Source organism: Lathamus discolor, chromosome 6 (assembly GCF_037157495.1).
Source record: "Lathamus discolor isolate bLatDis1 chromosome 6, bLatDis1.hap1, whole genome shotgun sequence".
Taxonomy (NCBI): Eukaryota; Metazoa; Chordata; class Aves; order Psittaciformes; family Psittacidae; genus Lathamus; species Lathamus discolor.
Window position 1 is genome coordinate 50048743 of NC_088889.1, and position 22421 is coordinate 50071163.

Here is a 22421-nt window from a genome sequence, read left to right on the forward strand (position 1 = left end):
AGGATTCCCTCCCACCCCTGCTTTGCAAAGAAAGCTTGCCTTGTTCTAAGTATTTCCTTTCTGCCTGTCTCCATAGAAAATATTAGGGATATGGATCTGGTATTCATTATAAGCTCCCAACAGAGTAAGATCAATGAAACTTTAAATAAAGCAGCTGTGAGCCAGTGTGCCATTTAGCTGTTGAAGTTAAAAGCATGTATAACAAAAATGAGCGTAACCATTTTGCGAGGGTCTTTATTCCCTCTTTTAGAAGCTTGCGTGACATCATTATCTTGCGGCTGATGCTTCACAGTCAGCAGATTTTGTCTTGCATGTGTGTACCTGCCTATCTACTAGAGCATGAAGCCTAGGTCATGAAGCATTTATATTACATAGCCGTGGCTACTTTTACCTTTGCGATCAGGGGCGCCTGACAGTTTAACCACAAAGTCGCCCTGTTTTTCCTTGAATGTGAAAATAAGTAGGTAAACTGGAAAAGCTTAAAAATTGTCTTTACTTTAAATAGGGAGTGAAATTTAAAAAGTCTGGGTTCATTTTCTTTTTTTCTGCTTCATTTTTTCTAGCTTTGGACAAGAACCCAAACCCAAAATAGGACCAAATGAAGTTGCCAGGTGCAGCTGTCAGGGGTGCTTCAAGTTCCTGTGACCAAAGGGTGAGCAGCATGTTGCACACCAAGTGGAGAGACCAGCAGTATTTTCCCTGGGTGATTATTCTCCTCCACCATGAAGCTTCCAGCCAGAGCCAGTGCCTTATGTCCATACCTCCCTCTCAGTCTGATGGTGGAGCTGGGGTCACAGAGAGCTCTTATCACCAGACAGGGGGTCCATTGTCCTTCCTCCCTCAGCAGCTTAGCCCAGAGCAGCAGAGGTTGATCAGCTCAGCCTTGTCACACAAATTCAGCCCTGCCTCTTGGTTTGCCACCAACAGATGGCAAGGAGGGCTGGGAGGAGGTGCCCTGGGGGAGCAGCCACATGTTCAAGCATGATGATATTTCTCATTTTAATCAGCTGTATTGCAGTCAAGTCTAAAGCACAGGAAGACAAAGGAAAGGTCACACAAGAGTGATGAAATGATCAGAGGCTGGAAGGACTTACAAGAAAAGATTAAAAGGTACAAATGTGTATTTCAGGGACAGCTGAGGAAGGCTGGTGTTACCATCCAAAGGGAACAGTCCCCAGGGAGGAAAAGACTTTAGCCTACTGCAAGGGCTTGTAACTCAGTGTGACCGGAGGAATTTTGAAAGGCAAATATGGGTTAAACAGAAAAAAAGGGTTACTCATGATGTCATTTGTTGGAAGTGATTTCCCACAGGGAGCAGTGGAAGCCCAGGCTCCCAACCTGCCTGTATGCCGGGAGGGAATGTACATTCCTGTGCCTTAGGAAAGGCAGGAGGTGGTGGTGAGGAGACAAGGCAAGTACTGAGTGATGGGCTGGCCTGCCAGGCTCTTTGTCTTCCATCTTTATGCCTGCCCAACATAATGGCCCATGCCTATTGCTTATCTCACATGCCATCCGATGCTTGAATTTGGCAATAATAACAAAAGAAAACTTCTGCCAGTGTATGTGCTGTGAATTAGCAGCTGGGGCGGGGGGTATTGGAGGACTGTATAGAAGAATCAGACCCTGGAAAAGATGATGTGCCTTTATTTAATGCACTGTGCAGCTCAGGGGCTGTATGAGAGATGCCCTGGCTGTTTCAGTGCTGCAGAAACGGTGCCAAATAGAAGAGATGTGCATAATTATGTATTTTGTTGCAGGCAGACACATGGTTGGGACACTGTGGTGGCCAAACGCCTAATCCTAGAGTGATAGGTGCAATATGTGCTTCTGAATGGTCAGGGAGGGGAAAGAACAAATAGAGAATGTGCCTATTTCTTAAAGCATTTAATCTTGCTAAAATAATTAAAAATGGGATTTAACCAGTAGCCTTTCTGGCCATTCTGTTCATGAGCAAAGCCCAAAAACTATCTGAACAAAGAATTTATTTCCACCAAAAGAGACATACTCAGCTCAATGCTGACAAAGCAGCAGAGCCACTCATCTGAGTGCAGAATTTGGGAAGGCAGCTGTGCTGCTGACATTTCTTTATGGGAGATGATGCCAATACCAGTGCCAAAGCGAGCAGGCATTTTGCAGCAGGAACTGCAGAAGAAGCAAAGCTAATGCAAACAGATAATGATGCACTGGCAGGAGCCAGACATCAGTGCTCCTGGCCTAATTCTCTGCAATGTCCTGACAGCCCCAGGGTGCCTGACTGCATTTGTTTTCTAAGCTGGTGCAGGAAAGCTCTGCTCCTCTCTGGCTCTGCAAGGAGAAACCACGCTGCAGAAGGCCCAACACACAGTGCTGGCAGCGCAGGTGCTGATGGTGAAAGGTCTGGGAATGGAGCCTTCTCTGGAGTGGGCAAGTTGAACAGCAGCTCTGCCATTGCCTCATGATGGTCCTTGTGCCTAAACTTGCAGCCAGAGGAACTCCCTGAGGCTGAAAGTTTAATCAAGTTCTGCATCAGGTAAGCAGGATGGCAGATAAATAACCGAAAGCACCAGACCCAGATGGATGATTGTTCAGGAACCAGGCTGAGATACCAAGCCACTCCATGGGAACCTAGTGCACGGTTAGAAACTTACTGCCAAATCTAACCCACCATGTTAGAAAACTGCTGAAGGAGGCAAAGGTTTGATAATGCTGACCAGCTCCATGTGCTGCCTGTGCTTCTCTGGCCCCAGCTGGATGAAAACCGGCCTCTCGGAGGGCCACTGGGGTGGCTGAGAAGGGAAGACAATGCTGGACCTTGCATTACTGGTGCTTTGCCGCTTTGCCTGCACAGCAGCTCACTGATGTCAGGGCTCTGAGGTTAAACTTGGTACGAGCTGACCCTCATCACCTAATATAGGACTTTCAAGTCAGCACAGAGTAGCACCATTCAGTTGAAACTGCCTGCTGCATTACTAAGAAATGCATGGGAAATCTTCCCCTGAGCTTTCCAGCTGTTGCAGGCTGGGGACTGTCCCACCTCAATCTCTATATTCGCTGGTGTAAATCACTTCTTAATGCCTCCAGATGAGAGTGCTTTGTAGCACCAGCCCCCGCTCTGTGCTGGTGGAGTGCTTCTTGCAGAAAGAGCCCATGTCTGAGGATAATATGAGCCAAAATCTGCTGAATCTCATCTCTCATTTAAACAACCTTTCCAGCATTTGTGGCAACAAGGGAAATATTCAGAGAATGAATTGTTGTCTTTTTGAGGGCTTGCATGGCTAGCTTTATGGGCTAAGGGAAGGGTGAATTCCAGTGTCCTCCATAATCATTCTAGCTCTGTGCTGTCATGGCCGTCACATAGACTGCCATACATCACAGGATGGTTTAAAGCTCAAGGGCCCGATGTCATGTGGTGGCATGGTGCCCAGCAGGGAAAGAGCACTTCAGAGTTAAATTCTCTGGTGTGGATACGGTGAGATGCGGATCTCTGACAGCAGAACCCTCTCAAGGAGGATGATAGTTCTGGTTCAAAAACCAAAACAGTTGATATTACGGTACCCCTGAAAGGTGAGTCAGTAAAACTGAAGGAGAGAGAATATCAAGGGTCAGAAGCTGAGAGCAGAAACCTCCTGAATCAAGTCTGACACTGAATTGGCTGTAGCATCAAATCATATCTAGAGAAGGACTGTGTAATCCTGTATCTTTACACAATATGGAAAGAAAGACCTCTGTATTGGTATGAGTACTTTCAAAGACTTATAATGCTAAATACACCTTTTCACAGAAACTATACTGGCATAAAAATTCTGTGCAAGCTAGGCATACTTCCTGGATGGTTAAACAGTTGGTGACAATACAGCTTAGTTTCCAGCAGTATTTATCAGCAGATTGGATGCCATATAGATGTCCATATAGATGTTATATATGTAAGCTTATCCTTTCTACACTGTGTTTTTACCAGTGTAACATACCAAAGAGTTTAAACAGTCTCTTGTGATTACAGCTTAATGAGTTTCCATGGGTCGTGCAACTATGTGGTATATTGTTTTAATGTTGGTTTTGCTTAGTATAATGGTTGCCTAAAAATAAGAAATAAACCCATGGTGACAGGACATGTACAATCCTCCCCAGACTTGAAAAGCATGTGAGAGGTAGGTGATATAAACATGACAAGACACTTACAGCACTGATAACACTCCAGGCTTCCACTAGGGTTTGACCTCTACTTGAAGATATCACAGAGCGATATATACTGCTCTTCATGAGCTGTGTGGCAGCCATATGCCTGTTGGAGTACTACTGTGCTGTAAGGAAACAGAGGTAATTCTTAAACCTTACTTTACTGTCAATTAAGTACATCATCACTCAGCCCATAAATATCACGCCCTCTGTTGCCACATCCCAGAATAAGTTTTACCTGTTTCTGCAATGCCAGTGTATTTTGAGTTATTTTCAGACTGTGATCCACTTTAGCTCAAGCCTTTATAGATGTTGCTACTTCCTGAATAGGCATTTCTGATTTTGTACTGGTGGATACTTCCTAAACATAGCCTGCCCTTATTCCTGCAGAATCGCATCTTGTTGAATCATTCCTTTGGTTTCTGAGACTCATTTTGATTTATTGTTCTTGTCTTCAGAGTGTTTAAAACTCTTCCCAGGCTGATTCATCTGCATATTTTAACACTGCATGCTCTAATCTGCTTAACAAACTGTTAATGCAGATGTTGAATGGTCCTGTACTAAGAAGAGATCCCTGATTCCCCAGAGGAACTGTCCCCAGGTTTGTCAAGAAGCTATTTTGAATGGAAACTCTGAAAAAGTTGTGTTTACAGCTTACAATGGATTTTACCTTGGCATTTTCCTGTTTGCTTAAGAAAAATAGACTAAAACCTTTATCATAGTCAGGTTTAACACATCTCTATTTTTCCCCCTTGCCCACTAGCTTAGTTATTCCAATAAGGAGTATTGGATTCATTTAAAACAGCTTGTTCTTGATTGCCTGCCTTGTTGGCATGAGCAGCTTACCAGTTTACTGAATGAAAGTGCTTACAAATTGATGATTTAGTCTTTTGTTCGAACAACTTTCTGACCTTTGAAGTGAAGCCTGCTAGCTGAAAAGTCACTGCACTGCCAGGACGTTAGGCATTGGGGATGGTGCTAGAGATTCCTCAGGGATGGTTCCTTAGTTACTTCAGGGAGCTTCTTAATGATTAAAATGCTGGCTGCTTGACAATACATGAACTTCATCCTATTCTTCCCCTCATACAACCTATGTTCTTCATGCTCTTTTTAAGATGAACACAGAGTCTCAATTAAGCAAAAGGTGAAGACAACATGACATGCTCAGTGTCTGCAATCTGCTGCCTGCTGAAAATAAAATCTCTTGCCAATGTTAGTCTCTGGGTCTATGTAAACAAAGAAGATGGATTCTCAAAACAAAGATGTGGTATCTGAGCTGCTTGGAAATGTAGCAGCAGACCACAGCCAGGAGTGCAGTGGTTTCATTTGGGGGTACATGCAACGCTGAGTTAAAACAGAAAGGGGCTCGGGATCTTTCAGGAAAGGTCCAGATGTGAAAGCCCACATGATTCTGCCTCTGAAGGCTAATAAATAGCTTTGACCCAGTAAAATGGTTTTGTATCAATCTACAACTTGCTCTCAGCATTGTAAGATTTCTTCACCAGTTCACATTCAGCATCTGTAACGGAATACACTGAGCTGCTGCAAACTTGTTCTGATGATTCAAATATTAACCCAACAAGAAAAAAAAACTTTTTCAGTTTTTATTTTATTTCATTTTCTTTCAGCCAGGGCTGAATGTGTGTGACCAAGTTATTTCTGAATGTCTGTCACTGTATTATTTCTAGGTAAATTTCCATTTTCTTTCTCCAAATGCTTTGGAGTAAACAATTGGTGCTCAAATACTAAATTACCTATTTAGTTTTTGCCATCTCCTTGAGACTTCTGCAAAGTAGCTCATCAGCACTCATTGCTGCTGCCTTTAGGAGAGCTACACGTAATCTAGCAGTAATAGAAATATGTTAGTTCACAGAGCCTTAGACAAAAGGACAGAGAATGCACAGGTACATCAGTGTACAGAAAAGGAGAATGCAAAGAAAGGTAGAGGAGCTTAGCATGGAGAACTACAGTGAAAGTAATAAATATATTCACCAGCAGCAGCAGAGGACGCTAGCTACATCTGTTTGTATTCACAGAACTGCTGCAGAACTGGGTAAGTGCTGAGTCTTTGGCTACATGGCTTATACCAGCAGCTTACCTTGGATCTGATGGGAAGTGTTTTTTGCAGAGGGTCTTCAGCAATGGAAGGTATAGAGTCTCTGAATTGGAGCCTCTCTTTATTCCTCTATCTCGCTGCTCCTTTTTATTCCCATTCCCTCCTCCTTCCTGGTTTAAAGCTGTCCGTAGGGCAAACCCATATAAAATTCCTGTATCCAGAGCATCCTCCAGCAAGTTATGCCAGAGGTCTACTACCAGTTGGTGAAGTAGCACATCCTTTTGCATGCTTTGAACTTGGATTTCATTAGTTTTATTTGATGATATCTAATTTTTGTATTTGGAAGAGACAGTGAAGAGTTAATCCCTATTAACTATTTTTCACAAGCAGTACCAAATAGTAATGGTGGCTTGGTGGGAATTTATGCCAGCTTTCATTTAGTCTTCTGCTGCCTCGTGCCCTTTTTGCTTCCAAATAGTGACTGTATTTACCTAGTTACCTTGATGAAATAACTAGAGGGATTTCAGACTGCGTGTGTGGTTTTCAGCAGCCCAGAGTTGTAAGGAATGTAGGAGTGCGGACACTAGCAAGCAGCAAGAATATTAACAAGTCTAGGTCGTCTTCAAACAGCTTTGAGCCAAAAGGAGAAATACTCCTTCCCATTAAAATATAACTTGGAGAAACTGGGTAGGAAACACATCTGCCTGCTCATGACCTACCTACCTGGGAAACCGATGTGAGTAAAAGAGTGTGTGACCTTTATGTTTGTAACACCTTTGGGTAACACAGGAACCTTTTAAAGAGATATTATTGCCTCCAGGACACCCTCCTGACTTTTGTTTCTCTTCTCCCAGTGGTCTGAAAATGAGATGCAGGGAGATTACTGCCTTCCAGTAACAAGGTCAAAGCTTTTTATGCTGCAGTTTCACACTGCTAAAATCATAGAATCATGGAGCAGTTTGGATTAGAAGGACCTTCAAAGGGCATCTTGTCCAGCCCTCCTGCCATGAACAGGAACATCTTCAACTAGACCAGGTTGCTCAGAACCACGTCAAGCCTGGCCCTGAATGTCTCCAGGTATGGCGCATCCACCACCTCTCTGGGCAACCTGTGCCAGTGTTTTACCACCCCCACTGTAAAGAATTTCTTCCTCACGTCCAGCTTGAAACTCCCCTCTTTTAGTTTAGAACATTACAAACAGTTCTTCCTTGGTGGGGTGTTCCTGTCCTTTCCTTTCTTTGTCCAGTGCTAACCCTTGTTTTGATCCCACTACAAGCTGTTTTCTGGGGCGTTAAACTAGTAGAAATCTGCTTGGTGCCTTTTCCAGGGCTAGTTTTTGCAGGTTTAGCATTGTGAATCAGCTTACTGCAGTCAGAAGAGTCCCAGTGTTGACAGGACTGCCTGTTCCCATGGCACCTGTTAGAGCACTGTAACTCATTATGAAATTAGCAGCGTTAAATGTTAGCACATGAATGTATTTTCCTCAGCAGGTAAAGGTTACGATCCACAGGGGTAATCACAAGTGTTATCTTTCATTGCTTACAGTCCTCCCTCCACTGCATATTCCCCCACGCGTACACCATCCTTTCCGAATTGAAGCTCGTATCTTTTGTGATCCAATAGAAAAGCAGGCAGTTTGCTCTTGTGAAACCTTTAGCTACACTGTAGCCTTTCTCATCATTGCATTATGCACATAGCAGAAATAACTCTCCCATTTCCAAACTGCGTATGCTGTTCCAGTTTGAGGAGTGCGTGTGGGGGCAGCCGTATAAAGCTATGAAGTTGGTGGCATCATGTGTGGTATTTTTCCAGGGAAAATGGAAAAGTCAGTGACTAAGCATGAAAAAGAGAAAATCGTCCCCATAGAGCTGAGTAATAACAGACACTGGAGGCAACAAAAATGGTATTTCATAGTCCTTAAGGGGAACAGGTACAGATGAGGACTTGTGGCAGCATGGGGCTCTGGGAGACAAGTCAGGGAAATGCTGCCAAAAGGGTCATACTGTCCTCAGGGCAACCTGATGCAGCTGTAATTGCCAGCTAACTCTTTGTGTAAAGCCAAAGCAGTGCACAAATCTGGTAATGACAGTTACAGAGCCATAACCTCCGTCTGCATTAGAAAACCAGTGGGAGTATCTTCAACTTCCAGATGTCCTCTGCATTTCAAATGCCCCTTGGGATAATCTTTTGCCTTTACTGCCAAGCTGTGATAAACTCTGCAGTTATTCTAAACAGAAACAAAGCTCAGCTCTCTACCTTGTCATTACACACTCGATTCCAAATGAGGATGCAAACAAATAAAGTGCTCCTTGTCTATTTATCTTCTCTCATTCTTTGTTCATCATGGTCAAGAGAGACATGCCTGTTCCTGCAAGACCTTGCCCACTCCTTTGCTGGCCTGGCACACAAGTGCATCACATTTTTTAGACCCTTACAAGCTATGTGTATGAAAGAGCCTGGCGGTTGTGTTTAACCTGTCACATAAGTTTTAATGCCAGCCCTATGCTAAGCCACACTGAAAACCAGGCTGGGTTTGTATTTTTGGTGCCTTCTCAAAATGGTTTCCAGATGACAGCCTTCCAGGACCTAAAGGGGGCCTACAAGAAAGCTGGAGAGGGACTTTCTTTTCGTAAGGGCATAGTGACAGGACAAGAGGGAACGGCTTTATGCTTAAAGATTGAAATTAGATACAAGGAAGTTCTTTATTGTGCTGAGCTGCTGGCATAGGATGCCCACAGCAGCCGTGGCTGCCCCATCCCTGGCAGTGCTCAAGGCCAGGTTGGATGGGGGCTTTGAGCAAGCTGGAAGGTGCCCCTGCCCATGGCGGGTGGGATGGAACGGGATGATCCTTAAGGTCCTTTCCAACCCAAAACATTCTGTAAGCGTATGAAGCGGCACCCTGTCCTTTCCACACTCCACACCAGCATTAACGTCACTGCTGGCCGTCTTCCCACAGAAGCAGCTTTAGCGTACCACCACCGGTTACCTCACCCAGGCCGGCTGGGCTGAAAACCAGAACACCAGCAGCCACCCGCGCACCGGCGAGGGCCTCGGTAGGGCAGGACGGCACAGAGGAAGCCCCCAACAACTACCCCACGGCCGGTACCCCCTCCCTGACCTAGATTCCCGGGGGAAGGGGCGGGGTCACCGCCTCCGCCAATTGCCAAGCTGCGCCAGAGTCACGTGGGGCGACGGTGACGCGCGGGGCCGCATCCATTTTGCGTCGCCGCTGCGGGGTGGTGCGGCAGTGAAGAGCCGGACGCCGGGGAGGAAGGACGGAGCTGCCCGCCAGCCGAGCGCTCACCACGCCGCGCCCGCCCGGCTCGGCCCACACCGAGACCCGCAGCCCAGGTTCGTGACAGCGCGGGAGGGCTCCCCGCGGAGCGGTGCGGTGTCGTGTCGGGGAGCAGGGTCGGTGGCGCGGCGAGCTCCGGCTGCGCGGCCGGTTTTCTTGTCGCTCTGTTTCACTGTGGCGCTATTCGCGGAGCAGGCCCCGTGGCGTTGCCGTTGGGTGCAGCCCGGGCCGCCATTTTGTGGCGGAGCAATGGCGGTCCGTTGTCTTCTCTTACCGGGGGGCGGCGGGGCAGCGCGCATGCGCGGGCAGGGGGCTGCGACCGCAGTGGGCGTCGGTTTGTTGTGGGTGGGGCTGCTGGCCGGACCTCGTGCTCCCATTGGCGCAGGCTGAGGCGGGGGCTACTTGGCTGCTTCCTATTGGCCTGGAGTGGGGGTGAGCTGCGGGCTCAGTGGGGCGGGGCGGGTGGCTGCTGAGTCACTGGGCAGGGCCGGGGCGGTGACGGGCGGGGCACCGTGTCTCCCGCAGCCAGCTCCGCCGCGCACAGCCATGAGCGGCTGCCGTGTCTTCATCGGGAGGCTGAACCCGGCTGCCAGGGAGAAGGACGTGGAGAGGTTCTTCAAAGGATACGGACGCATCCGGGACATCGATCTGAAGAGGGGGTTTGGGTTTGTGGTGAGTGCGCTCCTCTGCGGGGCTCTGTGGTCCCCGTCCACTGGTCGGCACTCGGATCTCATGCACGTGTGATGTGCACAAAGTTACTTTTAACGATAATGCCGTTAACGTGCTCAGCTGAGTATGCTGTGTGGCAGATAAGCGTTTGTGAATTTCTTGGAGATGTAGTTTTTTACTCTCGTGGTTTTGCTGTGGTGGTCTTGCAGGAATTTGAGGATCCGAGGGATGCAGATGATGCTGTCTATGAACTGGATGGAAAAGAGCTTTGTAGTGAGAGGTGAGGTACCCTGTTTCGTGGATGTATAAGCTTAAGTATCTAAAATAAGAAGTAGGTAGATTTTAACTTGTGTTGTCAATACGGTTTAACATAATTTTTTTGTTTTGTTTGGGGTTTTTTTTTCCAATGACTGTTACTAAAGGAATGCGTAAGTAGAAAAATGTAAAAAAAAAAAAAAAATGGTTTTCTGTTTCTTTTTTTCCTCAGGGTTACAATTGAGCATGCAAGAGCACGCTCTAGGGGTAGAGGCAGAGGGAGGTACTCTGACCGTTTTAGTAGCCGCCGCCCACGCAGTGACAGGAGGTACGTATAGCTTTGAACTGGCATAGTTTAAAAAAGAATACTGTGGGCTCATCTGAGAGGTTAGTCCAAGAACTTGAGCTAGAATGTGATATCAAAAGGTATTTGCCTTTTTAGTCGATCCTTTGATGTGGCAGTAGGATAGTGAGGATTACAAAACTTCTCAGATATGCTTGTCGTCTTTACGCTCCCTCCCCAGGGTATTTAATGCTTGTTTTAGATTACTTGGGGCACTAATAGCTGAGTTGTAGTAATGGTGATATGCTGATGCTGGTCATTGTAATTACTAATAAAAGCCTCAACTGTTTATTTCCAAACAGAAATGCTCCACCTGTAAGAACAGAAAATCGCCTCATAGTAGAAAATTTGTCATCCCGAGTCAGCTGGCAGGTTTGTTGAAACACGATTAACTATTTTGACTTCATTTAATGGGTATGTAATGTAATAATTTTGTAAAATAATTAATTAAAATTAAATCTAATGGATTCAAAGCATTTATGTAATTAGTGTAATTTTAATTAATGCAATTTACATATTTTGAATTTTAACTAGTTAATTTTAATTTTTAATAATGAATGTGTATGTTTGAGGATATATATTTATTTTTTCTTGTTTATTTAAATCCATTTTAACCACATATTAAACCCTTTATTTGCCAGCCTATCTGTGTCGTTGGCCTTATGACGAGGAGTGCCTGTGGGTTATCCTAATCGTTCTGTCTTGGTCACTCTTGGTTGGGCCTGGTTGACTTTCCAGTCAGCTCCTACAATGTCACATGGCCACCTCTAGATCTGTGTTTGCCGGTCTAGACGTAATCGATGCACTCCTTAAAGTGCCACATTGCAGCGATCCCAGAGCGTTTACGAGATCTGATTCCTAAGTTGAGAGCTGTTCTTCCTGTAACGCTTCCGAATAAAGAGGTCCTGGTCGAAAAGAGTTGAAAGATACGAAATTAGGTGGTCGTTGGAATCCTGATCGCAGTAAAGTGGTCCTTGGTAACATCAAGCATAGCGAATGTCTGGATCCATCAATAGTCTCCTAATAAGGGAGCGCAGTGCGATTAATGGCTTCCATCGACTGGGTAGTGTTCGTCAAGTGGGTGGCGAAGAGCCAGTCGGGCATAAATCATGACGGTATCTCCGGTCGCTTAATGCAGTTTGCTGCTTGGCTAGCCTAGGGAATTGTTAATAAAGGTAAAGTAAACTATATTTTTAATGACATATGGGGCACAAAATAATTGGTGTTACATAAATGTAATTCTGTATGCCTATAAGACTTGTAATGTAAATGGAGGCTGGAATAATTCAAAAATATATGGGTATTTCACACTCAGTCCGTTATATATACAAATGTACTTGATTTCTTTCTCTCTTTCTCTCTTTCTCTCTTTTTTTTCTTTCTTTCTTATTTAATCTATATAGTCTCTGTAGACTAATGTTTTCCTTAATGTTAAGATCATTTATTAGCATTTTGCTTAAAGCAATATGCTGTTTTCATTTATTTCGTGCCCTGATTGAGATAATTCAATTTTGGTAGAATACAAGTATGGCTATTGCCATGTTTGTAATTTATCTAACATCTTCTCTTCCAGTAGTCATAAGTTTCTTTTGGGTTTATCTGGTTTTGTATAGATAAGTGTTAATGTCACTTCCTTGCATAACATAACTGGTCTTGTGTTAGGATCTCAAAGACTTCATGAGACAAGCTGGGGAAGTAACCTTTGCAGATGCACACAGACCTAAGTTAAATGAAGGGTAAGCCTCTAACAACACTTCTCGGAAGCTGTAGAGTACTGTTTGTATCATACCTGGGGAGGGAAGCTGGCTACTTTTAATGCTTAGCAGCTGTTCCTGGCTTAATTTAGCTACCCTTTGAAAATACATTCTCTTGTATTTTGGGAGGGGAATTCTTCATTTCCTGTTTGAGTCATAACAAGGAATGAGTACACTGAGCAGTGAGGGTTTTTTTTTTTTTGAGTTGTTGAGCTGTTTGTTTTTCCCAGAGTGTGTTTTGCTCTATCACCAAAATTACCGCTTGTAATAGTGAGATCTGTGCTTTATTTTGGCTTGATTTTTTTTTTTTTTTCCCTGTAGGGTGGTTGAATTTGCCTCTTACAGTGATTTAAAGAATGCTATTGAAAAGCTTTCTGGTAAAGAAATTAATGGAAGGAAAATCAAACTAATTGAAGGCAGCAAAAGGCACAGGTACAGATTTCTGTTCTCCTAAATAACACATAAGTGTTAACCAAGAAAGCTTCAAAGTCAGTGACCAGGCAACTGAATGGGAGACCAGTCATTTGCCTGGTTATGGTAGTGGTCCATGATGTTTCATTGCTAATACCAGTGCTCTTCTGTTTCCTCAGTAGGTCCAGAAGCAGGTCACGGTCTCGTAGCAGAAGCTCATCCAGGTCTCGGAGTCGTTCTCGCTCCCGCAGCCGCAAGTCCTACAGCAGGTCAAGGAGTAGGAGCCGTAGCAAGTCTCGATCAGTTAGCAGATCTCCAGTGCCAGAGAAAAGCCAGAAACGTGGTTCTTCCAGTAGATCTAAATCCCCATCATCTGAGGATCGGCAGAGGTCTAGATCGAGATCCAGATCTGTTGACAGTGGCAACTGAGCTTATAGTTCAGTTATGGGGGCCCTTTTTTTAAACCATACTTGCTAAAAGTTGTGGTAAGTATGTGACTTTCTGCGGGGAAGGGTTTGGATGGGGAGGGGGGAGGAATGGGAAAACTTTGTAGATGTGGACCATGGTGGGAAGGGTTATTGACTAATTGTATTAAATGTCTTTTGATAACCCTTTTCTTGCTCACATTTTTTGTGAATGTCTGAAGTGTATAGTTTGTGTATATTGGCAGAGCTCTTTATAACTAAAGCGGACAACTTAAACTTTTTTGTACTCCAAAAAAAAGTCATCTGAACACTTAATTCCCTGTATATTCAACTGTGAAGAGCGACTCGGAACACTAGTTTAATATTTTGTAGAATCACAGAATAGTCAGGGTTGGAAAGAACTTTAACATCATCTAGTTCCAACCCCCCTGCCATGGGCAGGGACACCTCCCACTAAACCATGCCACCCAGTTTAAAATGAAACTAATAGCTTTAGGCATCTAAGAGCTCTACATGTGCTGTACATAAAGCTTTATTTCAGAGAGTATTTTTTTGTGCTTTTGAACCATTGTTTCAGCTATAGATCAGCAGATTGAGTGCTGGTCAGTACTGGTAATAAAACTTTATTTTAAAAGCTTTTCATTTAATATGACTTGCACTACACTTAAGAAAATGCCCATTTCACTTACCTATGGTAATAATATTCTATAAAGCGCCCTAATTCTTGATACTTAAGAATTAAATAGCTCAAATAAAATATAAAGAAACATGCCTCTGCTTCTAGTGTGTTCTTAAGTGTTAATATTAAGTGTTTGAGACGGTGCCTTGTGTTTGGATGGTGTCAAAATACTTCTCAAAGATGGGTCTGCAGTGAAGTGATGTATGGGGAGGAGCTAAATTGTGCCATGTACTTAGATGTGTCTATACTGAAATAAGAACCTTGGGAATAAGGAAAATCCTACTGTCATAGTAAAAAATAGAATGGACAAGTCATTGAGGTTTTAATGACTGGATAATAGGCGTGGAATGTTAAAGATGGGTATAGTCAGCGTACTTCATTGGTGTGTTTGTGCACATGTGCATGAGGGAATAGTGAGGTGTGGGTGAAGCATTTTCATAGGTGTTAGTCCTTGCTCTGGAGGAAGAGGGATGACTTTGGAGTTGGTGGGTGGGAGCACTGCAGCAGTGGTACCGTGGAGATCTGTGGTTTAGTGTTTGGGCCTCGCAGGGGCAGTAACTCTGCAGTCCTTGTGCTTCTCAAGCCCTCACACACGCTACAAGAAAGCTTTAGAATTTGATTTTAAAAAATTGCAAAACTGCTGTAGTTGTTATCCATGGAAAACTTTAAAAATGTCTTTGGAGCCTAGGCTGGGCTTTGGATTAGGCCCTAGGAAATGCAGGGTGGTTCCCCTCAGGGAGGTTAGTTGCTCGGTGTCTGTTGCACAGGTCTTGTGTTCCAGGCTGGTGAGGGAGAAGGAGCTTTGTGTTTTGTGAATCTGTCTGTCAAGGCAGCACAGTATCAAACTGCTAGGCGCTCCTGGGGCAGGTGTGGGGAAGGGTTTGGACTGATAGATGGTTAATTGGATTGTTAGTAGGCAGCTTTGGAGAGTGGGAGGCTTCACTCTCAGCAGTATCCTGGTTTGGCTGCTGGATCACCTGAAGAGATGTAGTAGAAGAGGGGTTTAGCCCCTAGGGGCAGAGGCAGCATTGAGGCTCATCTGGTGGGTGTGAGGGATAAGGTTAGCTGTGTCATCTCGAAGTCAGTGGATCTTTCCTGCTTACTTGGATGGTCATGTGCATCATGGGACTTGGCTCTAAATGGAACCCAGGGGGCTGAAGGCACCTGGTGGTTGGAGTGGGGTGGGATTTCAGACACTTGCCTCCCTCAGGCTAAATATGAAGTGCTACCTGCTCTATGAATATTCTGAATTCCATTTTGACCACACCACTTGTCTTGTAAGCAGCATGAACAGATAGATGTGTCTGCATTTCACTTGGGGAGCTCATTATTTCAAAACTTCAATTTAAAACATGTTAACTTCTGGCCAGAAGTCTTCTGTATTTACTAAGAATAAACAAGCCTGTTTATTCTTAGTCAAGATGGATTACACCAGGTTACAGTTGTGTGTTTCATAGATTCATAGAATGGTTTGGGTTGGAAAGGATCTTAAAGATCCTCTAGTTCCAAACACCTGCCATGGGCAGGACACCTTCCACTTAACCAGGTTGCTTCAAGCCCCATTGAACCTGGCCTTGAATACTGCCATGGCTGGGGCATCCAGAGCTTCTCTGGACAGCCTGTTCCAGTGTCTCGGTATCATACCTAGGACACTGCAAGTGTTAATGTGAGTCTTCCCTCGTATTTGTAGGGTGACAGTAGCTAGATGGCGTCCTGGACAGCTGGTGTGTTTAGTTCTATAGAGCAAGGCACATTCAATGTTCATCGCAGCTTGCTGGATCCAAACTCAACGTGCCAAGATGATTTGCATTGCTGTGATTCATTTTTTGCGGCTTCTGCTGTGGTACACTGTGCACTGCTCAGGTTTTGGAAGTTGGGAGTGACCAGCAGTCCACAGGCTGCTCAGCTGCATACTGGGTCTTGGCTGTTCACCAAGAGACTTTCACACCTCATTTTGGGTCTTTATTACAGAAATCACATTAATCTTCAGCGATGCCTTCAGGAGCTGCTTCAGACATGTGCCATAAGAAAGGGAGCTAATGTGGGCAGTGATTTTCATGTGGACAAAACTGGGGCAGTCACTTGGGAGCGTGGCCCGAAGCTCTCCCAAAGGGTTGTTACGATGACTTGGAAGTCACTGGAAGTCTGTCTCATAGGCAGGCAGAGAGAGGCTTAGTCTGGAGGCAGGCCTTTGGGAAATAACAGTGAGGGTGCGGACAGCTCTGTGGCAATCCCTTTGTCGGGCATGAAACAAGCGTATAAAGTCTTACATAGAACTGCTGGAGACCTGTAAGCCGGCTGCAGGAGGTGGAGCTTGGAGGGGTTCTGATCGCAGCTGCTGCAGAGTCTGTATTGTTTTCCTGGTTTCCTACTGTTTCTGCAGGGTCTTAACACTGGTTTAATTTTTTGAGCACCAACTGCATCCATACCAGCACAGAGCAGGTTTGCTGCACCTGAAGAAAAAAATGTCATGAGAATAGGCGGTTCTGAAGCCAGTTATGGAAAGATTGTGACACGGCTGCAGCTGGTCTTGCTGCGTGATCTAAAGCAGAAGGAGGACCTTGGAAGTCCTGCCAAAACACTTAAGCTGTTTTGTTTCAGTCCTTTGTATCTCAGAGCCTGGAGAGCCACCCTTTTGTAGCAGTCTTGCGAGCACCTGTATGGTGGTTTCCTATACCAGCTGCTTTGCACTGAAGGCACACCTGAGGATCCAAACTGAGTGGGCTGGTTTTTCTTCCCTGTTAAAAGTCATCCTTCAGCATGAAGCTGAGTAACAGGTAAAATGTTCTTGTAGCAGCTGCTCAGCTGTCCCGAGGGACGAGGGAAAGCTGGTCTGGAAGCATCAGAAGGCTGACTTGTGGAAGACTTCATGCAGCAGTGCCTTCTCCAGTCTTCTTCACAGACACTCAGCTGGGCTTCGGCATTGTGGGCCTGCTGAAGTTGGGGAAGTCTACCGCACATCTGTACCAATACCGTATTTTAATTAAGATGGACTCTATTTATATACTTTGCTAGCAAAAGATCCAAATATTTCCTTCCTTCAGCTGCAGTACTTGTCAGTTCTGTCCTCTTCTTCCTCCTCCTACTCCAAAAGTGACACTGTTCAGTGAATCTCTCAAATCCCAGCTTTGCTGCAAGCTGTTGTGGCATTAAGAAGTATCTAATGTTCTTGTGTAGTTTTATTCACATACAAACACCCTAGTTCTTTGCATGTGCTCAGTGCAAGTCATAGCTTTAGCAGGATGTCCATCCTAGTTTAAGCACAGGCCTCAGAAAGTTTCTAAGCACTGATAGTATACAGGTATATGAAATATTCTGATGATGCAAGAAATCATCATTTGTAATGTCTTCAGTTACCTCTGAATTTTTGACTGTGATTTGTATTTGCTGTACTGAGTAGGTAACCCTGAGTTTAAAAGGTGGCTGGATTCTGCCTCTAAAAGGCAGTGATTCGTTGGTAGTTATATTTTAGATGTATACGGTTTGGACTGGAAAGTGTACAAAATACAGGAGCAAAGCTGTACTTGCCACTTGATCTCTTTATTCTGTCATAGATCCTGAAGACCAGGATAAGCAGAAGTCCCTCTCCAAGCTGGAACAGCAAGTAGAGTAGTGGGAAGAAGGACAGGGGGCCGATGATTTCTGGGGCAAGGGCACCCTTGAGGATAGTAGAGCAAAGCTGAATGTTCTGGCAGCCAGTTTCCATGCATCTGTCCACCTGCATCTGAGGCAGGAAAAGTTGGGCAGGTTACAGATTTGACCCACTTACAAACAACGTCAAATAAACCCTGCCCACCTTGCTGCTGCAATGCTTTGTGCATTTGTCTCTGCTGAAAGCTGCTTTATCAGGAGCAATGCTGGGATCCCTAAAAGGGGTTGCCTCATGATCCCATTGCAGTGGGCAGAGACAGATCACATCACAAATGTGGACTTTGTGCTTATTAGTTGATTTTCTGTATGGTGCTATTAATTCTCATCTTCCTCCAGTTTCATTACCAAGATCAGAGGCTGGTAATGTGTATTTAGCACGTTACTAGTGACCTTAAGTCAAAACCATCCATCTGCTTGTTCAGTGAACCTACCATCCCTCCTGTGGTGGTCAGGTACCCGTGTCAAATAAACCTGCTCCAGCTACTCCTCTCTTCTCTGATGAGCCAAGCAGAGGTTGAACTGATTTCTCTCCCCACTCAAGGTTTGGGTGTTACTGACTTGGGACCAGTGTGCAGTGTGTCTGCTTACACTCCTAGGGCCTGTTTTGGGAGACTGGCGTGTTTATCCTTCAGAATTACATCTATGTCGAAACCCACGTTTTCGCCACTGCTCCATAGACCAGAGCTGGCATACATCTCTTCCTTCTGGCAACAGAGTGAGGGATGTGGGGACTGCAGGAACATACCGGTCATTAAGCTTGAAGACTGCAGAGAGAGCATAGCCCAGCAGGAATCCAATAAAAGGCATCAAGGCAGAAGATCCCAGGAGGGATGGTGAGAAGACAACCACGATACCGCTTCCCATATTGGCCACAGACAGAACAATTATTGCAGCAGAACCGTCCCTGCCTGAAATGAAAGCAGTCAAGGCATGGACAAGAGAGAAATCCCCAGCAAAACTTCCCTCACCTACTAGAAGCAGCTGTGCCCGGTTCTCTGCCCCCCGCATATGTAAGTGTAAGCGAGAATGCGTGTCTTTCATGGACATAAATGTTAGAAATAATCTACAAGAGACCATTCTGAGGTATTACCTTACAGACACCTTAAATAACTAAGTACATTTCTGGTCTATATGCAAAATGACTGGTGCTTGCTCCCCCCCAGCCACTTGTTTCTCAGGCACTGCAATGTGCCCCTGTCTAGGTCCCTTTTGAGTCTCGTCCACCCAAGCAGGAAGGGAGGAAACCGCTTCACTTGCAGGTAGAGCCTGCCTACAGCACATGTGGAAGGTGGCCGCTGTATTTTCATGTTGTCTCATTGGTGTCTGGTGACTTGGCAGATGAAGGAGCTGAGGAATTTTGGGAGGCAGGATACACAGCTCTCATGCACGTCTCTCCACTTTGGATGGGGTTTTCCAGGTGTTTCTTAAAAGCAAGTCTCTACCCCTTTCCTCTTTTGTAGAGAAGATAAATGGAAAGCTGGTGTTAGCAGAAAGGAACATGATCTGGGGGTCAGTTGGGGCAGTGGGTCACGTTGTTATGATAGGCTTTTAAAGCTGCTTTTGAAACAGTCCAGTCATCAGTGCCCTGTGCTGGGTAAAGGGACCTTCGAAGAGCTCTGGTCCTCCTGCCTCTGCTCGAGCCTGACTCCTGGGTTCCCATGCTTGCTAAAGATTAGTGATTCCTAATGTAATTCTGACAGGTCTGTTACTAAGTCTTGGCATCCATTTCTTGCCATACTTGGTCCTAGTTTCTCTGAAATGAAGCCTTAGTGAAAAAAAAACCCTAGGAAAACCAGGTTCACAAAGTTGTTTGTTAGCAGCAGTCTGGGTACTGCTAGTGGAGCTCTCGAGCTAGACAATGGTGTAGTTGGTTATCTGGATTTCCTATTTGCTGTTTAGATGCCTGATGTACAAAGGAGCCAGGGAGATGATTCCAGGCATAAGCAGGCTCATAGCGATTTTTAGTAGCTTCTGCTGGACAGATATCTCTTTGATGTAAGCACCAGCTTTGGGATGTGACTACTGCCCTGTGCTAGACCTCTGAGAACAGCAGGGTGGTGGTTTTGGTTGGTTGGTTTGGTTTGGGTTTTTTGTTTAATCTGGGGTCTGCTTTGGTTCTGACTGGAGTGGGAGGCAGTGTCTGTGAGGCTCATTAGGGCTGCTTGCAGCAAAAGGAAACAAACTGAAGCCAACAAAGGAGAGCAAGGTAGGAAGTTGCTTGCAAAATGTTTTTTGACTGGAAAAGGTGGAGGACTTCCTTTTGGGCAAACATTTTAATGATTGAAGAGGTGAAGTGGATGTCTTGACTCTGTCCAACCCTTTCACTGATTTGTGGTGCGCATTAGAGAAGTTAGTATTTCTGTGCCTCTGTTTTTTAAAACTTCCTGAGGCCCTTAGCTGAAAGGCAACTAGCACAGGGTACTTCTCACCTTGATGATAATGCCAGCGTACTGTGGTTTCTTCACATTCAAGATGATGCCAATGGCACAGGGGATTAGCGTCAGCACCAGGGATGTGATTATTCCTTTGTAAGGTATCCTATGCTCCAAACCACCCTCATACAGTCCTCCCGAGTAAAAGTACAGAAGCAGAGGCATTACTCCAATTGCCAGGAGCGCTGAACATGTGGTCATTACAATGCTCAGATGCAGAAAGGACCCCTCAGTAGAAGAATGGCACTTTCAAAGTTGAATATGCCAGTTTTCCTTCTGACATAGAGACACGGTTTTAATATAAGGCTTTACCTTGCTCTTTCCCAACCTGCCACTGAGATTTCACAGACATTACTGTCAGGTTGTCAAGGATGTGATATGAATAAAGGAGAAGATAACTCCAGTTCTATACAAACTCAGAAAGGACCCTTGTTGGTACAGCTCACGTTTCAGAAATTCACCAGTGACAGAGAAAGTGATGCTTCCTATTTTCACCCTGGATCTGGTTTTATCACTAGAGTTTGTTGGAGAGTGGTGTTCTGCTAGTTCAACAGTTCTCACTGATGCAGCCTCTTCAGGTAGCGTGTTGAGTTTACATGGAACTATATGCTGCTATATGGTTCTATATAACATGTATATGCTGTTTGTACTGCTATGTGAAGATTAAAAAGTGCTCCTGCACTCATCTCATCAGGAGCACCAAGCCATATTCTTCAGAGAAAGGTAGAAAAATCCCATTTTGTTGTAAAACAGGGAGAAGTTTGCCTATTCAGCAATATGGGTTCTTTAAAAATAGCCTAAACTTCATTATTCAGCCTTTGCCCAGCTTCTTGGGGGTGGCTAATGTTGATTAAGTTTCTGATCCAGTCATATGACTAGATTGGCCTGGGCAATGAGCACGTACTCAGCTTTCCTTACCTGAGGTTCATATCCCCTCTCAGTGCCAGACTAAAGATGTTGGAGAGGTTTTCCCCTGGGCAGCAGCCACAGATGAGGATGGCCAGGGATTCCATAGCACCCAGCTGGAAGAGCTTGCCCAGCACAGATGCTGTCAAGGGCATGACACCGTGCTGGGCCATTACCCCAGTTGCCACTCCTTTGGGTTTCCTGAGGTGAGTTGCGATCCTGGCTATCTGCATTGTACACCCCAGAGATACCATGATGACGAAGAGGGCCACAATAATGACTGCATTCGGGGCTTTGTCCATGGCCTGCTGGCCAAATGCAAATGGTGGTGCCACACTGATCAAGGGGGTGCTCTGTGTGGCACCTGGGCTCCAAAACTCTCAGCTTTCACAAGCTCCCTTGGTCTTGTTCATCCTGCTGAAGGGTTCAGAGGTCCCTTCTGTAAGTGGCTTGGAAGGTGAGGAAGGGGTTGATTCACGAATCCAAATAACATCCAGTTAATGCAAGCAAAACACGGGTTCTCTTCCAGGCCACTGCTCATATCATTCAGCAGCTGTTGAAACAGAAATCCGTGTTTTGAGCAATCAGCTGTGAACCCCATTCGCTCCAGTAATATGTTGTGCAGTTTGTGTTGTGTTCTGGTCCCCCACCTCTTCCAGCGTCTGCTCTCACCGTGAAAATGAGGACATAGCTAGTGAGAGCAACGGGGACACTCATTTAAAACTGGTAAAGGCAGGCACTTCATGGAGTGAACCAAAAGAACTCTCATCCACAAGATACTGCCGAGGCTAATGCTTACAAATATGATGCATCCATGGTACTTTATTTTCAACAAGGGTTATAAAATGCTTATGCTTCTGGCCATAAATCAGTCTCTCAATAGGGGGGCTTGGAAGAGACTTCCTCCATGGATGACTGATTTCTCTAGTAAACTCTTAGGGGCCTTCGGGTCTCTCTTCCTGATGCGGTAAGTCTGTCACTGCATAAAGTGCGTACAGGAATGAGCTCTCCAAGCCTTACCAACACTAAAATATTGCTCCCTTGTTAGTGCTGAGGGCAGGTTCTGCCTCAACCAACCTCTGCAGTGCAAATCTGTGCTTTCAGGACCTGAAGTGCTCTGCACCATGATCCAGCCAAGAATGCAGTTATCACCCAAGCTCTCCTGGCAAAGCCAAGTAGGCAGCTTTTACTCACCCCAGAGTGGTACCTGCTTTGTGCTTTCAGTACAAGGCTGCACAGCACAACATGCATTCAGTACTCTGGTGTGCAGGGAAACAAAGCTGGGCAGCTGGTGCTGGCGCAGGAAGAGGGGTCAGTTTGGTGGCTGATGAGGATTGCTCCTCCATGTCATAGTTTAAGCCGAGCCAGTAACAGAGAACCACATAGATGC

The 22421-nt window shown here is 45.2% G+C and overlaps 2 protein-coding genes across 6 annotated transcripts; one reads left to right on the forward strand and one right to left on the reverse strand.

The window, feature by feature from the left end:
• The first annotated feature begins 9411 nt into the window (after nucleotides 1-9411).
• On the forward strand, nucleotides 9412-14134 carry SRSF5 (serine and arginine rich splicing factor 5). Of its 5 annotated transcripts, none has more exons than XM_065686781.1 (8): nucleotides 9414-9562; nucleotides 10032-10178; nucleotides 10385-10455; nucleotides 10663-10758; nucleotides 11076-11145; nucleotides 12436-12509; nucleotides 12849-12959; nucleotides 13121-14134. In XM_065686781.1, the coding sequence occupies exons 2-8, from the start codon at nucleotides 10053-10055 to the stop codon at nucleotides 13365-13367; spliced, it is 795 nt and encodes a 264-aa protein (XP_065542853.1). In that variant the 5' UTR covers nucleotides 9414-9562; nucleotides 10032-10052; the 3' UTR covers nucleotides 13368-14134. The 5 variants fall into 5 exon arrangements, with proteins under 5 accessions (XP_065542854.1, XP_065542853.1, XP_065542855.1 ...); XM_065686783.1 differs by having other exon boundaries at nucleotides 9420-9562; nucleotides 13118-14134; XM_065686782.1 differs by lacking the exons at nucleotides 12436-12509; nucleotides 12849-12959; nucleotides 13121-14134 and adding an exon at nucleotides 11415-11707 and having other exon boundaries at nucleotides 9412-9562.
• Nucleotides 14135-16176: 2042 nt separating this feature from the next.
• SLC10A1 (solute carrier family 10 member 1) lies at nucleotides 16177-21720 on the reverse strand. Its single transcript, XM_065685793.1, has 6 exons — nucleotides 21704-21720; nucleotides 21044-21367; nucleotides 20123-20333; nucleotides 18439-18656; nucleotides 17567-17752; nucleotides 16177-16231 (listed from the first exon to the last, which is right to left on the reverse strand). Exons 1-6 carry the CDS (start codon nucleotides 21718-21720, stop codon nucleotides 16177-16179), a joined length of 1011 nt encoding a protein of 336 aa, XP_065541865.1.
• Between the last annotated feature and the right edge of the window lie 701 nt (nucleotides 21721-22421).

Coding starts and splice junctions, on each gene's coding strand:
- SRSF5 (XM_065686779.1), top strand. CDS start 10,250: ATGTGCACAAAGTTACTTTTAACGATAATGCCGTTAACGTGCTCAGCT. Junction 10,759..11,075: donor CGCCCACGCAGTGACAGGAG/GTACGTATAGCT, acceptor ATTTCCAAACAG/AAATGCTCCACCTGTAAGAA. Junction 12,960..13,117: donor GAAGGCAGCAAAAGGCACAG/GTACAGATTTCT, acceptor CTGTTTCCTCAG/TAGGTCCAGAAGCAGGTCAC.
- SLC10A1 (XM_065685793.1), bottom strand. Junction 18,657..20,122: donor ACGCTGGCATTATCATCAAG/GTGAGAAGTACC, acceptor CTAGTAGGTGAG/GGAAGTTTTGCTGGGGATTT. Junction 16,232..17,566: donor ATAAAGAGATCAAGTGGCAA/GTACAGCTTTGC, acceptor TATTTCCCAAAG/GCCTGCCTCCAGACTAAGCC.